The following is an 18,797-nucleotide window of genomic DNA, read 5'->3' on the forward strand; positions in this document are numbered from 1 at the left end:
TTTTTGAACGCGCCAAAAACGAGTAGGCTTTTTGTGGTTTAGCTAACAATTTTAATCAATCGTGTGTGGTTGTTCAATAACAAACAAACAAAACGAATCCGATCACCAAATTTACTGTAAACAATTCACATTTTATTTGCTGCTAAATTTTAAGTGCATAATGCTTAAAAAGTTCGTTGAAGTCAATGCGGACGCAAGTCCCTCCGAGAATCCGTATGCAGTCCGAACGTATATGGGCGACAATGTAATCACCGAGTGGAAAGTGGATAGTTGTCCGCCCCGAGATCGCGTGTGCCAAAAGAAACCGCCAAACTCGACAATCTCACATGTGCTGACCATCGAGGATGAGTTGCGTCGCCTGCATCAAAAGGCCGAAGAGTCGCGTTTCTCTCGCCCGTTCAAGAAGAAGTGCGATCTCTACGATGAGTTCAGCATGTGCATTGTGCCACAACGCACACCAGAGGAGCTCAAAACCAATGCAATAATGCGTGAGCGTATCATAATGTCCAAAATGCAGGTGGGACTGGTGGAGCACGATGCGCGCATTGATAAAATATGTCCCAAAGATTTGGTGGCTCTTAATAGCCCCATGAACTTGGAAGAGGGGGAAGAGGAGGAGGATGCTGCCGAGGGCGAGGGGGAGGAATCGGAAGTGAAGCCCGAGCAAGCGACACCGGAATGCAGCACCGATATGATCATTATACCCGACAAGCGCATGGTGAGTACTGCACTGACTTTACATACCCGGTAGAAATACGATAAAAAAAAAGTAGGTGAGCTGTGGGTTTCAAATTTTGCCGACAATATTTCTATTCGTCAGAGATATCTAGTTTTAATGTTCGACCAAGCCGCCTTAAATAGAATAATTAGGGAAGTGGAATCTGCTTGTCCATCCATCTTTTATGATGATCTTTATATGCGACTTTTATCTGTAGCGAATTAAACCTCCTTTCCTCCCAATGATAAAGCTCAACGTGCAACCACTCTTAATAGTTATCTATTCTTCATAAATGTTTAGCGGGTATCTTAAGTCGACTACATGCAACTGTAACTTAGTAACTTGTAGCCTAGCATCTTAGCATTGTACATTAGCTTATTCTATCAACTCTATATCATCAATGTCTGCAAAGATGCTTCCCGGCGGCAGCTCCATTGGCAGTCCGATAGCATTGTGCTCGTCGCCACTTGGCGCCATAGTTAGGGAAGCGCGATAAGCGCCCGAGGTGGCTTGCTGTTGCATGTGAACGCCCAGCTGCGAGATCAGCTCCAGTGCCTGCACATCGGAGTTCATGAGCGCAAACTGATGTATGATGGCCAAGTGGGGAAAAACGCTGCTCAGCAGCGAACAAGTGCCGGCATTTAAAAGTAGACTAGTCGAGGCCGCATCTTGAGCGGGCTGCTGTGGCGGCTGAGGTTGAGGCACTTCGTCTTCGCCATCCGATGTGCTGGCAGGGGAGTGAAGCACACTTGGCTCACAGGTGACCAATTCAACTCCGTCGTCGTCATCAGAGATTTCGCTATTTTCGCTCGACAAATTAACAAAATCCGGCGTAGGCGCTGTGATCTTTAGCTTCGTATTCCCATCAATGTCTGTGGTATCCGCCAGTTCCTTTTGCATAAAGTTGGGTAGCGATTGTTTAAATTCTACAATAATCTGCTCCACGGGCAGCGTGCTGGACACTGGATTCGGTCCCATGTAGCCCAAGTCATCGTCCTCGTACTTGTATTTGCCACGAAAGCGATTCAGCCAGCGATAAGATGGTCGAAATGCTGGCAAATTGAGAACAGCTGCCATTTTGAGTGCCGTCTCCTTAAGCGTATGATTCCTGATGCTGACGCCAAGTCGCAACTGGCGACAACGTTCCACCCATTCGTGCAACAAGAAACTAATGGCGCTCATCTCAAACTTGCGACGCTTGCGCGTCATCTCCTCAATGATGATCGAAGCATCCGCTTCGCTTAGAGTGGCCAGTTGTTGCAACAACTCTCGCTTCTTCTCCAGAATGCGGCGTATTTGGGTAGCGCAACAGTGGAACATCTTGGCCAAACTATTCCGTGAGATATTCGTCTCATCGTAGTAACGTATCACGGCAATCTTCTCGTAGAAGGTCAAAATGTTGCGTTCATTGCGACGAGATTTGGTTTTGTCCTGCAAGAAAAAATATTCAAGATTAGGCATATTTTTAAATGTAAAATAATTAATAATCTACAGTTCAGAATTAAAAACTTATAAGAAGCGCCTTCATAAAAGAACCTAAATAATTTAATTAATATGTACTTAGAACTTTAGAAGCCTTAATTATTCAAAGTAGAACTATTTAATTTCAATTATTTTTTTTTAATTTAGATTAGGCAACGTTTTAAATGTAATCTGCAATTTCATAAATGCATATCAACTAAGGATTAAGATCAATGTTCATTTATTTTAATAGTTTTTTATATTATTTCAATATTGGGCATAGAATTCTATTAATGAATAAATATTTTTCAACTTCAACAACCAATAATAATAGATTAATTAAAATACATGCTTTTTTGGTCGTTGCCTGATTCAATTATTCTATCAAATTTAGATTAATAGTTTCCTGAACTTTCTACTGTCAGTAATAATAGCGGTTTATTTAAAATATACTGGGTATGAAAATAGCAAAGGGCACATCAAAACAAAGATGCGAAAAAAAGTTCAGCAGTAGCGTAGTTAATTAGTTCAATATGTTTTTTTTCTTCTGTATTTCTAAAATCATCGTTCTAGTTTTATTTAAATTATTATTGTTAATGATTCTAATAACTGATTCTATTTATTTCCCACCAACGAAGATAATATACCGAAAATCGTCTCCTAGTAATATCTCTAAAATCGTCCCCTTGCCAAAGCTAAATGCTACGCCACTGCGTTTCAATGTTCGGTCTTGTTAACGCGCACGCAAGTGCATCTGTTGGTATGAGTGTGTCTGTGTGCGTATGGCATAAGCAACAACGCATAAAAAATCAACCCTCGGCCAGCTTAAAAGGCCAAGTTAATACACAGACAACATGGAGACACATTTACTTACCCCTTTATTGTTGTTGATGCCCTTTTTTGTGGTTGCTGCTGTTGCTGTCGTGGCCATGGCTGCTGTGCGCGATTGCACAAAATGTGCAGTTTCAATATTTAACTTTCCTTCCCACTCTCTTTCTCTGACGTCTCGACAGCTGCGCAGCGTCCTCAAAATGAAAGCTCAAGCTGCTGGAAAGCCAATTGCGCTGTTGCTATCCTCTCTCACTCTCACTCTTTCTCTCTAATTCGCTCTCAGAGAGCACACGAAGAGAGCGCAGTGCGTTCACGTTTTGCTTGCACGTTTGTTTGGTTGTTGTGGGACTCCTTTAAATGCTGCGCAAATAGAAGAAAAGCAAAAATGGAAATGCAATTTAGAATTGGAAATTTGTTGAAATGACGCCCAAAATGAGTTTATTGTTTTTACAATTGCTCTGTTTTAGTTTATGACGCCCGTCGCGTTCAGTTATTCAATTGTTTTTGTGTGCTATTCTCGTTGCTTTTGCTGTGGTTGTTGCTATTGTTGTTGCTGGCGAGGCGACATTTTTACACGCGTGCTTGGTCGCTGAGTAACACTTGTGCACTGTATTTTTTTTTTCCTTTTCGGTTTCAGGTGTTTGCCGTATGTTCGTTCGTTTCGTTCGTTCTTGTTGTTGCTGTTGTTATTGCTGAGACTCTCTGCGGCCGTATGAAATAAAAACGGTTCGCTATGCACAGCACAAGCACAGGCCGGCAACAACAGTCGCCTGCCTGTCGTTTTAAGTGCGCACGTGTATGTACCTCTTTGTGTGTGTGTGTGTGTAAGTGCTTGCTGTTGTTGTAGCAACTGAAATGCGCTAATGCAGCCCCAATGCTATGTGTTACTAGATGCTCGTTTGTTAGATAAGGATAGGAGTGTTATGGACACGAGAGAAAAGAGTAAACTTTATATTTTCACACTTAAAAATATCCCAATTTATTGCTAGGACAACGTTTATTAAGTGCAAGCTATTCACGTATGCATGTAGTTGGGGAACTAGTTCGAACTAGTTCTACGGGGAGGCATTAAAACGAACAACACGCAGCAGCAGCTGCTTTACAAACATTCACACACACACATTTGCAATGGAGAAACGTTCGCAATGTTGTTGCTGCTGTTGAGCATTGCATTCGCTTCTATGCAAAAGCCGACCAACGTTGACGTGGGCAGCGCAGTCAGCGTCGCTGCCGCTTAATTTATTCGTTTCATTTACGCGCTTATTTGTTAGTTACATACTTATGTTCTTGATTTCCTTTTTGAATAGTTCAGGGGCGTAGGTGTTAATGCAAATTATACTGCAATTACAAATTGAAACATTTCTCTTTTTTGTTTCGTATTTTTGAGTTTGAGCAACGCTAAGCTAATTAACTTTTCTGCAGATAAGGCAAAATCAAATAATACATGCACTGTACATGTGTAGACCTATCATTAAATGACACTCTGCGTTTGCGTTTGTGTGAGTGAATGTGAGAGAGAGAGCTCTTCAAACTTTTTTAGTATGGTTACAGTTTGGAGCAGCACGAAAACATTATATTGATATTGATAAAATGCGATTTAATGTGTTTTTATGGGGCGTCGCTTATTAATTGTGCCTTATCAACAGCGCAAAAATACCGAAACGATGCCATAATTAATTGAGAAAGACCTCAAGCCTCTTCTAGCCCATTTACACTATGGCAGATCCTTTACACTGGATGCTAAAAAGGCCTACGCCTCTGCAGAGAGCTGCCATTGCTCTTTCTTATTGCGCTTTACTTTGACGTCGCTGCTCTGCTGTTTGTTTGGCTGCTGTCTATGTAAGTGCCTGCGTTCGTGTGTGTGTGTGTGTGTGAGTGTTTGCGAGAGTACGTTGTGTTGTTATGGCCGCTCGTTCGTTAAGAAGAAGAGACGAACGAATGGAAAAAAGAAACACCTGGGCAGCCAAGACTTTATTGCATGCTATGGGCTTCTTTTGTGTGTTGTTTGACTTGGCTTTTATGCAACTTCAGCATCTTAATGGCATGTGCATATGCTACGCTCACCAACCTCACACACACATGCGCGCACACATAAGTTTCGTCTTTGCTGACGTGTGTTCGCAGCTGCTGATGTTGTTGGTTTCTCTTGTTATGCCTTTTGCTCCTTGTTGAACTTGAAAACAAGCAGCGCTGTATACATATGTGTGTGTGTATGCAGAGTGTGTTTAGTTTGCATTTTGCATTGCACGCGCTGTGTTTAGTCGCTAGCTTCTTGAACTTGTTCTTAATGTAAAGTTCTCGTATTGATTTTAAGCAATTTTAATTGATTTATTCATGGAGGATAGACAGGCTTAAGTGAAAAGCAACTGCAACGGTTGCTCTTGCGTCTCCTGCTTGCGTCATTTTAGTCGAAACAGAAACAACAACAACAGCAAGCAGAACTGCAACATGGTTGGCAACAGCGTTGGCAACTAAAACGCGTACCTGCTTTGACATTTTGCCAACGTTTCGCGTCAGTCGCATTTAAAGTTGAGAGGGTTGCCATACTTGTTGTTGTTGTTGTTGCCTGCTGTTGTTGGTTTTGTTGTTTTTGTTGGTATTAGTATCGCACTACGTACTCGGTACTTCGTGTATTTATTGACGACGTCGTCGTCGTCGTATGCTATAAGTGCTCACTTGTCTCTGTTGCTTTTACTTGTTTTATTTTACGTTTCTGTTTTTTTTTGCTTTTTTCTTACGTACATATTATTGTTAGATGACTTGTTTGTTCTGCAGCCGAATCGTTCGTTCATTCGTTCGGCTCGTTCATTACGACCTATGTACGTTCGGCTCGGCTCGTGTCGTGTTTTTGCTGAGGTGTTTTTTGTTTAGCTGCTGCTGCTGTTGGTTGCTGCTGTCTGCTTGCTATAACTGCTATATTGATGTAGCTGGTTTTTCTGTGTTGTGCTGAGCATTCGTGCGCTTGCGATAAGATTCGTGATGTGGCACTAAGCGCTGTTCGTTGTTTACTGCTCTGTGCGCTGTTTTGTGGCCGTCAGCGTGGCCAGCCAGCCATAGAGGCACTCACCAACACACACACTTCCACACTCACACAGACGTAGTTGATGTCGTTGTCGTTGTGCAGTAGTTAGCCAGAGTCTAGTTGGCATTTCGTGCTTACTTTATGCCGCTTACTAACTTCCAATAGTCTGGGCCTGGCCTCCATATTTAGCTCTAGATACACATCGAGTATATAGTATAGCATGTAACAGTACATAAGTGTGTTCTGGTGTTCATATGTATGTGTGTGTGTGTGTGTGTGTACTTGTATTTATAGGCGTGTTACGTTGCGTTGCGGCATCCGTGGCGTATGCGTGCTATTTTCAGCTTTGCAACTTGAAATGTCGCATTAACTCGCACATAAATGTCAGCCAAGAAAGCAGCAGGAACAACATTGGACACACTCAAGTGAAAGCAATGCTAACGATAACTTTGGCATATGGTCTGAGGGAATATCATCTTTTTATACTACATATACAATACAATATAAAGTGTATACGTATATTTTTCTTTTTCGCTTTTATGGTTTCGGGTTTTTTGCAATGCGCAGGCGAGGCTTCAGCCTACAGTCTTCAGTCTACACTTCGACTGTCGACGTGGCGTATGCGTAATGGCATACACAATTAGCTTTAATTAGTTACGTACAGCAACAACAATAAGAGTCACAACGACAACAAAGAAACAACAGCAGAAAATTTCCATGGCGTTCCCAAAAAAAATACAAACTTGACCATCTGTTTGCGAGGCTATAACAAATGAGCAGCATATAGCATTGAGAATCGCTAGATAAAGTTGTGAAATACGTGTCGCTTTTTAGGTAAAGAACTTGTTAGTTTTTCCCGCTGTTGGAGCGGATATTCCTTTAGACCATTGACCCCATATTTCATTGAATTTCCGTTGATTCTTTGGGTTTATAACAAGTGTGTTGTAAGGCTATGGAAGTATTCTAGCTCATACCTCTAAGTCTGCTTAATAATCGCTTAGCCAGTGAGTTAGTGAGTCAGGACATGAGTCAGTAAATTGGGAATTAAATTAAAGATGAGGCTCATTGCTAAATATAGATTGTGTTAAATATATGATGCTATTATTATTATGGAATACTTTTATAGACGTTTTAACAATAAAGAAATCTTAAATGTTGTATTCTATATAAGTAAAACTTAAGACCAGTTTATTCACGTTAAGAATTCTGATAACAATTTTTCTTTAACATTTCATATTATTATAACATCGTGCTGTTGGGTAATAAATGTTGAGAAATACTGATTTCAATTGATTAATGAGAAAAAAGTAGATAAACTCTTTTTTTGTGGATTTAATGTATTTTTAAACCTTTGTTGTGGTTGTTTGAGAACATTTGTTGTTTCAATCAAAGGGTTAGTTATTCTTATTATTATTATTTTGACATCCAAATATTGGAATTTTTGGTAAAGATATTTGATTTGTAACCTTCCTTGTTTTTGCTGCACCTTTAGCTTGAATTAAAACGTCCCAAAAGTCGCATTTATATCAATGAAACTCAAGTTGGGCCCTTGGAGGAGTTGCCGTTTCCCACTTATAATCCACGTGTGATTCAAGAAGGCTTAGAGGGTGAAAATCTGCGCACTTATGACATTATCGAGGGTTGCAGTCCTCAGGATCTGTGGACCTGGAATGTGGGCATGCAGAGGAGGGAAATGGATCTGGACCAAGATTTCATAACTGCCTCTTTGCCCAAATATGGTGTGTAGTAATCAGTTGTATTCCTTAATTCTTGGCCATTAATTCGATTTAGGCACTTCCAAAAAAATGCAGCTCACGATCTCGAACTCACCGTGTACAACATTCCCGAACAGCTGGGAAAAACCTTTGGAGCTGAGATTGTATTTGGTACGCGAAATATTTACCCCGAACCCAAGAAAGAAGCATTTAGACAGACGTAAGTTTAGTGTTTGCAATTTAGAGGCTAATGTAAGTAATTAAAAATTGTAGTTAAAAAAAGGTTGAGAGGGTTTTCTCAAAGTCATAAACTCATTTCTAAATTTCATGCATTATTCAAAAACATTCTTTGCTTTTTGTCTACCAAATTTTAGAATCATTTAATATTTTGTATGGAGTAGAATTTCTTAATCCATTTAATTCAACTAGTAATTATTTGTATCAGTTTCATCTAGTCACTATTGCTGTAAGTCGAATGTGTAATGGATTCTCATTTTCCAATATTAAAGATTAAATTAAAACTGTATACATCATTCTGTATGATTAATTAAAAAGTAAATTGATCTCCGTTAAATTAAATGAAAGTAAATGATTTTAAGTGAACACGTTAATTTTAAGTGAAACACAATATTTACGTCACAAAGTGTTTTATTTAAAATATGTTTATTAACAGCTTAGTGTAATTGTGTCACATTTAAATCCGCTTATCTTATATTAGACGCGTAAAATAAGGGTATTCATGAATAAGTAAATGGATTTTTCTCTCTTAGTTGAAAATATAAAGTTAATGCATTAATTATTAATTATTCAATTGTTGGTTTATTTAATGGATATTGAGTGTAATTAAAACAAATTAAATAATAACCACAACTCATCCTCTGCAGCTATTACAACCGACCGAGTGAAATAGCCGCGATTATTGTGGCCTTTGTGGAAACGTATCACATGAATCCCGATTTCTGGACAGCAGGCACCATGGATGGCATCCTCAAACGAGGCGTGAAGCTGCTCCAAAAAAAGCCAAAAACTCAATTACAAATCAGAGGACAATGAATTCGATATATTGCCCCAAGTGATGGAGCGACAATCAGCTGTAAGGATCGTGATACACTTTACAGGACAATTCAAGAACGAACCGAATGTGTACAAAGCTCTCTCGCTCTTCTTTTCCAAATACACAGCTTGCATTTTCACCTCACGCGACATGTTTTTGCTGATCTGGAAGCGTTGCACAAATTCCTTTTTCATCTTTGATGCAAATGGTCGCAATGATTTGTGTTTGCGTGATTTTGAGGAAGGGGAAATGTTCGTTGATGGCCACACGACATGTGGAGCACTTGGTGCATTTGATAACACAATTTAGTGATCTAACTCCCGAGGATGAATTCAATATATTCGAGATCTCGCTGACACAGTATGGCAAGCTAAAAGAAGCGCCGATCGGCAAGGATCAGCTATATCATTATCACAAACTGTGGGCGGTGGTCAATGAGCATTATGCGGTTAAAACTGGTGGCAATAGCGGTATTCAACAACCAATTTCGGGCACTGAGAAGAATGCTTCACTTGTCGTCTCGTTGATAGCGCTGATTTACTCCGAATTCGAACTAGCGAAGCTCTGGCGACCCATGACCATCGATGACATTATACGCTATGGTGTTGCTTACTACAAAACGCTCCGCAAGAAATTCCGTTTAGATGGCAAACGTTGGAAGAACAAGAAGCCAGAGTTGAATGTGGTTGACTTACCCGAAATGTTTTTGATGGGAGCTTTCAAGGCAACAGTGAGAAAATCCCCATTTTTGTTAACTGGTCATGTGACCGACTGCAGTTCGTATATGGAATCGCAGTTGACGCACGCTTTGCAGCAGATCTTTGAGATGCCCGAGTGGCCAGGAGCTTTATTGCAGATCGACAATTCGGTGCTGTCCATTTGGCGTGATCGTGAATTCTTCTATGCCTTCGATCCTTTTCGTAGGAATCGTGTTGGCATGGTCGTTGATCCCGATGATTATCGCATCAAGGGTTTGGCAGTGTTGCAAATGCACACGACCTTTGATTCCTTTGTAAGGATTATCTATCAGAATGCGCTGAAGATGCGTCGAGGTGGCAAGTTCTTTATCCATGGCATACGCACTGGTTGCATACGTCCGTTGCAAGTGATGTCACAGCAGACGAACAAGTTTCCCGCGCTGCAAATGGGTTTGCCGACGTTCACCGATGAACCGGGTGAAGCGGAGTTGGTGCAGAAGAAGAGCATCGAGAGCATACCCGAGGAGGAGCGCATACCTGTTAAGGATGAAAAGGAATTCGTAGAGGAACTCATACTCTCCATCATCAACAACATTATTAAGGAGCTGCCTGAACCCAGACTCGATCGTCCGCATCTCTATAAGCAAGCTCAACGGGTGCTCCTGCGCACCGATAAAGAGAATCTTCGTGCGTTGCGTCTGAAGATTAAGCGTGGCTATGAGCTGGGCGAGGAGGAGCAGGAGGATCTCAAGCGTGTGCTGACCATCGAGGAAGAGCTTGAGCTCAAGAGCAACTATCAGACGTTGCACGATGGCGCCTACATCATCATGGGCACCACGAAGTTGCCACCTTTGGATGAGGAGATGACCAAACTGGGTGGATTACTTTCTGCCTTGGTTGCTTGCGCTGTTTCTGCCAAGTACAAGGTTTCCACTTGGAATGCGGATCTCATTGAGTTCTGTCTCACTTCGGTGAATAGTTTCAGTGAAGAATATCAGAATTATGAGTTTAATTTATCGTGCTTGCTAAATAAGAAGCTGCCCGACATCGCTGTGGGCAAGAGCAACTTTTCATTGGTGGTCAATGAGGTTTACAAGTCCTCGGTGAATTCCTCGCTGCGTCAGGATCTGTTGGAGTTGCTCATCGACAACAATCGCGTGCTGCTCGTTTGTCAGCACTTTTCGTGCATCATCTTCAAGCGATACAATTTGCTCTACATGTTCATTGGCTTCCCCTGTAATGCGATTGGATATCGGAAGAGTGGCAGTGGTCCAGCTTGCATGATGCGCTTCATTGAGCTGGATTCGTTGATACGTCGCATTGAGTTTAGCTGCAAACCGCAGGGTTGCAATGTCATGAACTACATTGTGGCTGCTATCAAAATAGTTGATAATAATCTCAAGGGACGCTTCCGGCCATGGAGCAAGGCGGACGATGATGCGGAGTACAATGCGGAGGCAGCGCGTAAGAAGAAGTTGCGCGAACAGCGACTGGAGAAGATGCGCTACATCGACGAGGAACTCAAGAAGGAGAACAAGCGCATTCAGGACTTCCTAGAGGCGAAGAAGTCGCATGAGGATCGCAAGAAGCGTAAACGTAAGTTAGCTTTAAACCTATGGTGCGCTCTAGGTTCTCCTTTATTACACCTTTTTTTGACCTCGCTCCAATTCTTCTTCAAACAGTACAAAATTCATTTAGCGGCATATTTTTTCGCTTAATTGTCATGAAAAAAGAAAAAGAAAGCTGGAAAGCCTTGTGCTTCATTTAATACGATTTCGCTTAATTGCCATTCTTTTATGTCAGTTGATGACATTACATGAGCTTCTGCGTGTGATTAGTTTATAGCAAATCCTTGCCAATTAATTTAAAAAGACGGAATAGTTTATTTTCTGCAAATTATAAAAAAGGAGTCGCTCTGTTTGTAAAATAATTGTCTGACCTTCTAACTCAAATATTAAACCTAACCTAACCTAACAACCTAATAATATTTCAGTTCAGGCCGCTAATCGAGTTTTTAGGTGCAATTATTTCATAACGAGTCCTGTAAAATGGTTAAGTTAGTCACGCTTTGAAAGGGGTTCTTTTCAAAAAACTATAAGTTATGAGGCACACTTTTTATAAAAGTTATGAGTTGAGTTGGCCGTTATGCGAGATTAAGATTAAGATAAATTGTAATTGTTGTCAAACTTTGAAAATGTTTATTTAAAAAAAAAAAAAAAAAAACTAAATAGTAGTAACACTTTTTGTAAAATAAAATCGACTTCAAATTATAATGGAAGCTTAATGAAAAATTTACCCAATCTAAAATATTCAAAATGAACAACCGTTAAGCGAGGTATGCAAATTAATCAGGCCATCTAAAGGCTGTCTTGGACACTTAGAGCACACTTCGACCTACACTAAACTACTTATTAAAATTTACAACTAATTTCCTTCAGCTGAGTACGTGGATCTTGGCATCGATGAGGGCATGGGCGAAGAAGGCGAAGACCTCGACTACATGGACATGGAGGAGGAGGCCGAGGGCGAGGAGGAGATCGAGCTGAAGCACAAGCCGGGCAAGAAGCTGCCCAAGGAGATACGCAAAGTGTACAAGCCGCGTCCCATACTTTACGGCTATCGGATGCGCGAAAAGGATTGCAACTTTAAGATCCAGGGCAGCATGAATATGGACGGTCGCGATGAGGGCTCCTTCAAGGAGATTAAGGCCTGCTATTTCGCCTCCGCGTTGGCCATCATTAGTTGTTCCCTGCGTCCATTAAATCAATGGAACTCGTATCGCATTGATCGGGTTATCACGCATGCCAAATCGATTGCCACTCGCGTCTGTGATTTGGAATCGGTCTTTGAGCGTGTGGTGCGGCATGTGACCATCGATGACTATGAATTTGATATTTGGATACGGCTCTTTGAGCCGATGGGCATGTGGACGCCAGCTGCCAAGCCGAATAAGGTGACACCCGAAGCGGGACTCAACATTATGAAGAAGAAGCTGCAGAAGACGCTGAGCACGCGCAAATATCTGATGATCTTTACACCGAATGGTTGCTTTGCTCTGTTCCACGATGAGTTCTATCACCTGTTCGATCCTTATGCGAGTATGGAGACTTGTGGCGAGGAGGAGGAGGAGGAGAATGCTGGCGGAGATGAGGAAGAGGGCGATGGCAAAAAGGAAAAGAAGAAATGTCCGAAGGGACCCAAACGCTTCCCCGAACGCAACACCGCCTCCTGGGTTCTCTTTGCTGATGTTGATGCCATGTTGGAGTACATCGATAAGCGTGTCTCGCAAGCGGATTGGAAGGAACAGAATCAGTACATGTTCTATGTGGTGGATGTGCTTTCCTACAAGAAGGCAGCGCCCAATGCACGCATCTTGCAGCTGCTCACGGATCTGTCGGTGCCAATGACGTGCAACAACAAGCATTACGGACATCCAGAGTACGAGATTTGTGCCACCAACGAGTCGTTGGGTTGGCTGGAGCTGGAGAATTGTCTGCCCGTTTGGAGTCGCATGAATCGTCGCAACACTGCTGGCAAATATCGCAATCTGCCGCTGAGCAAACTCAAGAAATACGACGTTGAGATTGAGGGTCGTTTGTGGTCGCTTTGGGGAAATCTCCATCCCGAGGCACCGGTCTTTGAGGATCTCAATCGTGGCCGGCAATATCTGGGCATCTATGTGATTGCCTGTTGTGCTGCCAGCGTCTACAATCTGATGGATTGGAGTGCTCAGCTGCTCGACACGGTTGTTGTGAGTGGCGACAAGTATTTCACCGAGAGCATTGCTCAGATCAACAAGGAGGATTATGAGTTCTCGCTGGAGAACCTGAACATTGACTGCGCCCTCGAGGCCATTAACTTTGTGGTGCACATCGAGCATGTTTGCTATGGCAAACTGTATCGTGTGCCTGCTTTCAATCGCATGAATCTCTCCGAGGCTTTGATCTACTTCTTCAGTCACTATCAATATGGCATTGTTATGGTGCGTAAGCGTGCTTTGGCCATTGGCTTTTGTCCTGGCCACGATGGTGGATACTTTATGTACGATTGCCAGGAGAAGGATCAACCACTGTTCCCCAAGCAACAGGGAGCTTCTTATCTGCTTCGAACGCGGCATCTGCAGGTGTTGCTCTACTGCATTGTGGTCACCCTCAATGTGCCCTTCTATAACATTGACTTTAGCATTCACAAAGTGGAGATGCTCCGGGAGGGAGCTACTGTAGAGAACGAAGAGGAAGAGGAGGGCGGCGGATATTAATGAAGAAGAGGCGTGTCTCGGTAGTCTGTGTGTTTAAACCAAATCATTTAATTGTCATTTTTAAGCAACCACTTTGCTATAAAACTAAATAACAACAGCAAAGATTGTATTAATGGAGGGTTAGTTAGTAGATATTAATCCGAACGGTCTAATATTTTTGCAAGTACCAAGTTAGTTTATTCTAAATATAAATAGCTTAGAATTCAAGCTTAAGATGCTATAGCTTAAAACCTAACTAGATTATGGTAATATGTAAAATATTTTCTCCATTTTCTCTTGTAGCATTTTTCTAGTCCCATATTTTAACTGTATTAAATAGTTTGCTTTTCATGCCTTTCTATCCATTATATTTTGCAAATATAATATTTACAATTATAATTTTTACAATTATCTTTTAACATTAATTTCGTTGTACCCCGCTTGCTTGTCACTTTTTCCTGGAATAAATATCTCGTTTAGTATTATGAATTACATTTTAGTACTTTTTTGCTATGAGTTTGTCAATAAATTTATTTTTAATTGCTTTAAGTTAACTTTGGCATAAAATTCAAAATTTCAAATTTTTTTATTATGCTGTCTTAAATCATCTTTATAAAATGAGTTATAATTATAATATAGAAAGTCGTTGAAAGTAAATTCACTTTTGAGAAAACCAATGACTTGCATATTAAGCCAAGGTTATTGAGGAACATTTCACTATGGCCAATCTAAGGTCCTCAAACGAAGCTTCAAGCTGGCTACCAACTTGTGTGCCCATCTGGAGTCGTTTAAATCGCCGCAATGCATCTGGCAAACAGAGAAATCTGCCACTCAGTAAACTCAACAAGTATGACATTGAAATTGAGGATCGGTTGTGGTCGGTGTGGGGAAATCTGCATCCCGAAGCTCCTGTCTTTGAGCATCTGTTGCGAGGTCGTCAATATCTGGCCATCAATGTAATGGCTTGTTGTGCAGCCAGCGTTTATAACCTGATGGATTGGAGTGCTCAGTTGCTGGACACTATTGTTGTGAGTGGTCATAGATACTTTCAGCAGAGCATCAGAAATCTGAAGCGTAAGGATTTCGAGTTCGCTTTAGAATATCTGGATACTAACTGCTCTCTGGAGTCCCTCAAATTTGTGGTGCACATCGAGCATGTTTGCTATGGCAAACTGTATCGTGTGCCTGCTTTCAATCGCATGAATCTCTCCGAGGCTTTGATCTACTTCTTCAATCACTTTCAATTTGGAATAGTGATGGTGCGCAAGCGTGCTTTGGCCATTGGCTTCTGTCAGGGTCCTTTCGGAGGTTACTTTATGTTCGATTGCCAGGAAAAGGATCATCCACTATTCCCCAAGCAACAAGGTGCTTCATATTTGCTGCGAACGAGGCATCTTCAGGTGCTGCTCTATTGCCTTGTGGTCACCTTGAATGTGAAGATGATGAATGTTGACTTTAGCATTTACAAAGTGGAAGTGCTGCGGAGGGGCGAATAAGAAGTATTTTTTAGGCGAAAATAAAAGCTGAACTAGTTTTTACTACATTTTTGGGTAGTTTCTTCTTTTTAATGCATAGATTTAAGCTCTATTCTAGGAAGGGGAATCTAATGTGTACCTTGAAAGTATATTCATTACATGATAAGTTGACCGTTTGGGAATAAAAGAAAAGAGAATGATGTGTTTGCCTGTTCTAGGATAAAAATGTAGGATCCGCTTTTGATATCCCATCAATCTTTAAAGCTAGATTTCAAGAAAAGGATCAAATGGAAGATAAAGTACAGCCCAGTCCCAATAGCTCAAATAGTCATAGGATTTCTCTTTTTTTAACGCCTCTGTCTAGCAATCCTTTTGATTGTGTCCTCACTTCCACTTAAAAATATCTCAGCTGTCATGAAGTTCAATTTCAACAAAATTTAATCGTTCTTTAAGTGCTACATTAACAATTTAACAACAAGTGGACATCAAAATCCAACCAGTTAATGCCTTAGACGCTGCTCCTCGCTGGCCTGCTTGTAGTGGTAGCCATCGCTGCGCAGCTCATGAGCTGGCTCTGGTTCGTAGGCCGCCGACTCGGCATCAGAGGGAGCTGTGGGCTGCTGCACATCCAGGATGTAGGGCATGTCCTGTGGCTGTTCCTGCTGCTGTTGCTGCTGCTGCTGCAGTTGCTCCTGGTACTGCTGATAGGTGTATTGTGGCTGCTGCACGGGAGGCAGGTACTGCATGGCAGGGGCAGCCTGTGGCTGAGGTTCAACTGGTGGCACGAATTCCATGCTGAGTGTGGGCATCATCTCGGGCAACTGCTGCATGGGCTGCTCCTGCTCTGGTTCGGGTTCCACACGCTGTTGCTCCGCTTCCTGCATGGCAACTGGAACGGGAGCCGGAGGCAAGTAGCGAGCTGAGGGCATGGGAGCCAGCTCCTGCTCAGGCATTGTGGGCTCTGGAGGCGGCAGGTAGCGTCCGCTAAGCATCTGCTCACCTTCGGGCATAGCGGGAGGAGTGAGTTGGCTGCTGGGTGCCAATTCCATGACGCCCTCCTCGTTCTCGTGCATGTAATCCACCTGCTCGGGCAACTCGCGCAGTTCGTGCTGTTCGATGGTCATGTGCTCCACCTGCTCCGGCTTTGGAGGCGGCAAATAGCTGCTGCTGGGCAGGTGCGAAACATCCGCAGCAGCCCAAGTGAGGCAGGCGCAAAGCGTCAATGTCACAAAGCAGGATTTCTAATGAAGGAAAAGGAATTGAAGATGCAGTTAAAGGAGAAGGTGGAGTTCGAGAAAGAGAAAAAAAATGTATTAAAGTCGGGATTTAGAGAAAGAATTCTTGGAAAGATAAGGATTTAAAGGAGTTAAGGGGAAGTTTAAGAACCAGTTCAATGAGATTAGAGAATTTGAAGGGGAACTGAAGACTGAGGTAGGTGCTGAAGGTTCTGTTGAAGTGAAAATTGAAGTGAGAGTTGAAATGCAAGGTAAAGGAGTACTAAAGAGAGAAGCTTAAGGGAGTGTTATATGAGAAGTTGAAGCAGTTATCTTGCCCCATCACTTAAAGAACAAGTTTCACGCGATGTTGGAAGATCAGTTGACGAAGGAGTTGATAGAGGTATTTGCCGGGGAATTCAAGTTTAAGTTCACGTAGCAAGTCCAGTAGTAGTTTTAAGAGGAGCTCAAAAGGAAATCACAAGATAAGTCGAAGTCCAAGTGGAAGTCCAAGTCGAAATAGAAGACAATATCCAAACCCACTCCCACGTCCAAGTCCAAGTACGATTAGCTTCGCTTGTTTCCTTCTCCATGGAGCTGCTTACTTACCATATTGGCTGTGCGTTGTTTGCTAGTTGTCAAGCGTTTGATAGTTGACCAAGACGACACTCGGGGTATTTATACTTACACGAACGTCTGCACAGACCTTCGGACTTTTGGCCTGTAAGTGTTTAAATATTTGGCTTGGTTTGTCTCTCTCTCGTTGCCATGTTCCGTTATTTGTCTAACTGCTGCGTATCTTGTATCTTTCTCTATCTCGCCGTCTGCTTTTTTTTTGCGCGCGCGCATCTTATCAACAAACATTTAAACAATGCTGAATCATCGCACCAAGTCAAACCAAATGAACCAAAAAAAAAAAAAAAACAAAACGATCCCCAATCTTCGATGCGAAACTCAATTGGTTGCGGTCGTCTTAAGCCGATTTTTGGCAACGAAGCCGCAGCGCAGCGAAGCCGCAGCCTCTTAACGCTTTTTGGGCGTTTGACAATTTCAATGGCCCTCAAGATCTTCGGCCCAGCGGCGGCATGACAACTGGAGCAGTGGCGCATTCGAGCTGGAAGCTTCGAAACACTGAGAAAATAAATTAGTTCGTGTGAATTTTGCAATATTTTGGAGAAGTAAAATATTGAAGTACTTTAAAGAAACTAAAAATTTTGAAATAACATAATATTTAACTAATTAAAGAATACTGAAAATGCTGTTATGCTAATATTTTGACACTTCTTTATATAAATTTTATAATCTTCTTTTGATGTAAATAGATGTAAAATTGTCTGAGTATTTTCAATCGAATTACAACAGTATAATTGACTATTTGAAATGGAGTTTGTTGCAATTTGAAATAAATTGAAGGAAATTCTGTATTTAATATTAAATACGGTATTTTTAAAAATATTTATGCTTTTAATTATTTCAACAACGAAGTTAATTTATTATTTTTTATATTATTTAAAAGATATTCTGTTTTGTCCCCTCTCCGTAGATTATTTCATAACTTATTTTCACCCCGTTCGATTTTGGATTGTTGTATTTCTCTCTGTGTAGCTCGGACTTCGCCACTGCCTACAATGTACTCGCATTACCTTGAATCGCTTCTTCTTTCTCAATGTGTTGTCTTATTTCAACTCATATATTTTTTTTTTTGCAATTTTTGCTGCGACTTTGCCTTGTCTAACATGTAAATTTTCACGGTCAACACGTGGGCTCCTCAAGTGACATTCGAGTCGAGTGCCAAGGGGGGATTTGTGAACTGTGTGTGCTCGATGCCAAGCAGGTGAATGGGCTTTCACACACAGCGAGGCAGCTAATCAATCTACATATGCACATATTTGTCCTCTCTGAAACAATATCTCACCTGATCAATGAAGACACATCTGCAATAGTGTAATTGAGAGAAAGAGCTGATGAATTTTATCAATTATCAGCTAATCATTTTTTTGGGTAAATTAAGAAAGCTTTAAACGTGACATAGTTTTCGTCGAATGGCAGTGATATTCTTTTGAAGGTGACAAAGGTAAATTGATAAATTTGAGCCAAAAATTAAAAAACATAAAAAAAATAGAAATTCAAATAAAGTTCTATTTATAAAAAGGCAGTTCAAGGAAGTTTAAGAAGAATTAACTGAAAGTAATGTTCAATAATGAACTGATTGTATTTAACTTCTTTTAAAAAAAAACTATTATTGAGCTGTAATAAAAATAATTAAGCAAAACAAGAAAGGATTAAAAACTGGCAATCAAGGGGAAAATATTTATCTAACCAAAATAGTTTCCGTATATTTGCTAGAGATGTTGGGATATTTTTTGGGAAAT

At 41.3% G+C, this 18,797-nt stretch overlaps 4 protein-coding genes across 6 annotated transcripts; 2 read left to right on the forward strand and 2 right to left on the reverse strand.

Moving 5' to 3' along the window:
* Positions 1-57: 57 nt before the first annotated feature.
* Positions 58-13,859, forward strand: LOC133842939 (uncharacterized). Its single transcript, XM_062276246.1, is given in 7 exon segments — positions 58-718; positions 7,525-7,771; positions 7,844-7,967; positions 8,632-8,755; positions 8,757-9,044; positions 9,046-11,095; positions 11,938-13,859. Coding segments are annotated over 7 exon segments (5,211 nt in total). The 5' UTR covers positions 58-160; the 3' UTR covers positions 13,758-13,859.
* On the reverse strand, positions 982-6,004 carry LOC133842936 (uncharacterized). Of its 2 annotated transcripts, none has more exons than XM_062276244.1 (3): positions 5,753-6,004; positions 3,054-3,370; positions 982-2,149 (listed from the first exon to the last, which is right to left on the reverse strand). In XM_062276244.1, exons 2-3 carry the CDS (start codon positions 3,108-3,110, stop codon positions 1,094-1,096), a joined length of 1,113 nt encoding a protein of 370 aa, XP_062132228.1. In that variant the 5' UTR covers positions 3,111-3,370; positions 5,753-6,004; the 3' UTR covers positions 982-1,093. The 2 variants fall into 2 exon arrangements, with proteins under 2 accessions (XP_062132228.1, XP_062132227.1); XM_062276243.1 differs by lacking the exon at positions 5,753-6,004 and adding an exon at positions 3,462-3,765.
* Positions 13,860-14,329: 470 nt separating the features above from the next.
* On the forward strand, positions 14,330-15,275 carry LOC133844408 (uncharacterized). The gene has a single exon (XM_062278365.1). It carries the CDS (start codon positions 14,456-14,458, stop codon positions 15,230-15,232), a length of 777 nt encoding a protein of 258 aa, XP_062134349.1. The 5' UTR covers positions 14,330-14,455; the 3' UTR covers positions 15,233-15,275.
* A 384-nt stretch (positions 15,276-15,659) lies between these two features.
* LOC133844409 (putative uncharacterized protein DDB_G0294196) lies at positions 15,660-18,426 on the reverse strand. Of its 2 annotated transcripts, none has more exons than XM_062278368.1 (2): positions 18,341-18,426; positions 15,660-16,452 (listed from the first exon to the last, which is right to left on the reverse strand). In XM_062278368.1, exon 2 carries the CDS (start codon positions 16,333-16,335, stop codon positions 15,712-15,714), a length of 624 nt encoding a protein of 207 aa, XP_062134352.1. In that variant the 5' UTR covers positions 16,336-16,452; positions 18,341-18,426; the 3' UTR covers positions 15,660-15,711. The 2 variants fall into 2 exon arrangements, with proteins under 2 accessions (XP_062134352.1, XP_062134350.1); XM_062278366.1 differs by lacking the exon at positions 18,341-18,426 and adding an exon at positions 17,035-17,104.
* Between the last annotated feature and the right edge of the window lie 371 nt (positions 18,427-18,797).

The sequence above is a fragment of the Drosophila sulfurigaster genome, chromosome 3 (assembly GCF_023558435.1).
Source record: "Drosophila sulfurigaster albostrigata strain 15112-1811.04 chromosome 3, ASM2355843v2, whole genome shotgun sequence".
NCBI classification, from domain to species: domain Eukaryota; kingdom Metazoa; phylum Arthropoda; class Insecta; order Diptera; family Drosophilidae; genus Drosophila; species Drosophila sulfurigaster.

Excerpts from the sequence above, each read along its gene's own strand:
- LOC133842936 (XM_062276244.1), bottom strand. The coding sequence starts at position 3,110 with ATGGCCACGACAGCAACAGCAGCAACCACAAAAAAGGGCATCAACAAC. Across the intron at positions 2,150-3,053 it reads GCATCAACAACAATAAAGGG|GACAAAACCAAATCTCGTCG; the intron begins GTAAGTAAATGT and ends TTTTTCTTGCAG.
- LOC133844408 (XM_062278365.1), top strand. The coding sequence starts at position 14,456 with ATGGCCAATCTAAGGTCCTCAAACGAAGCTTCAAGCTGGCTACCAACT.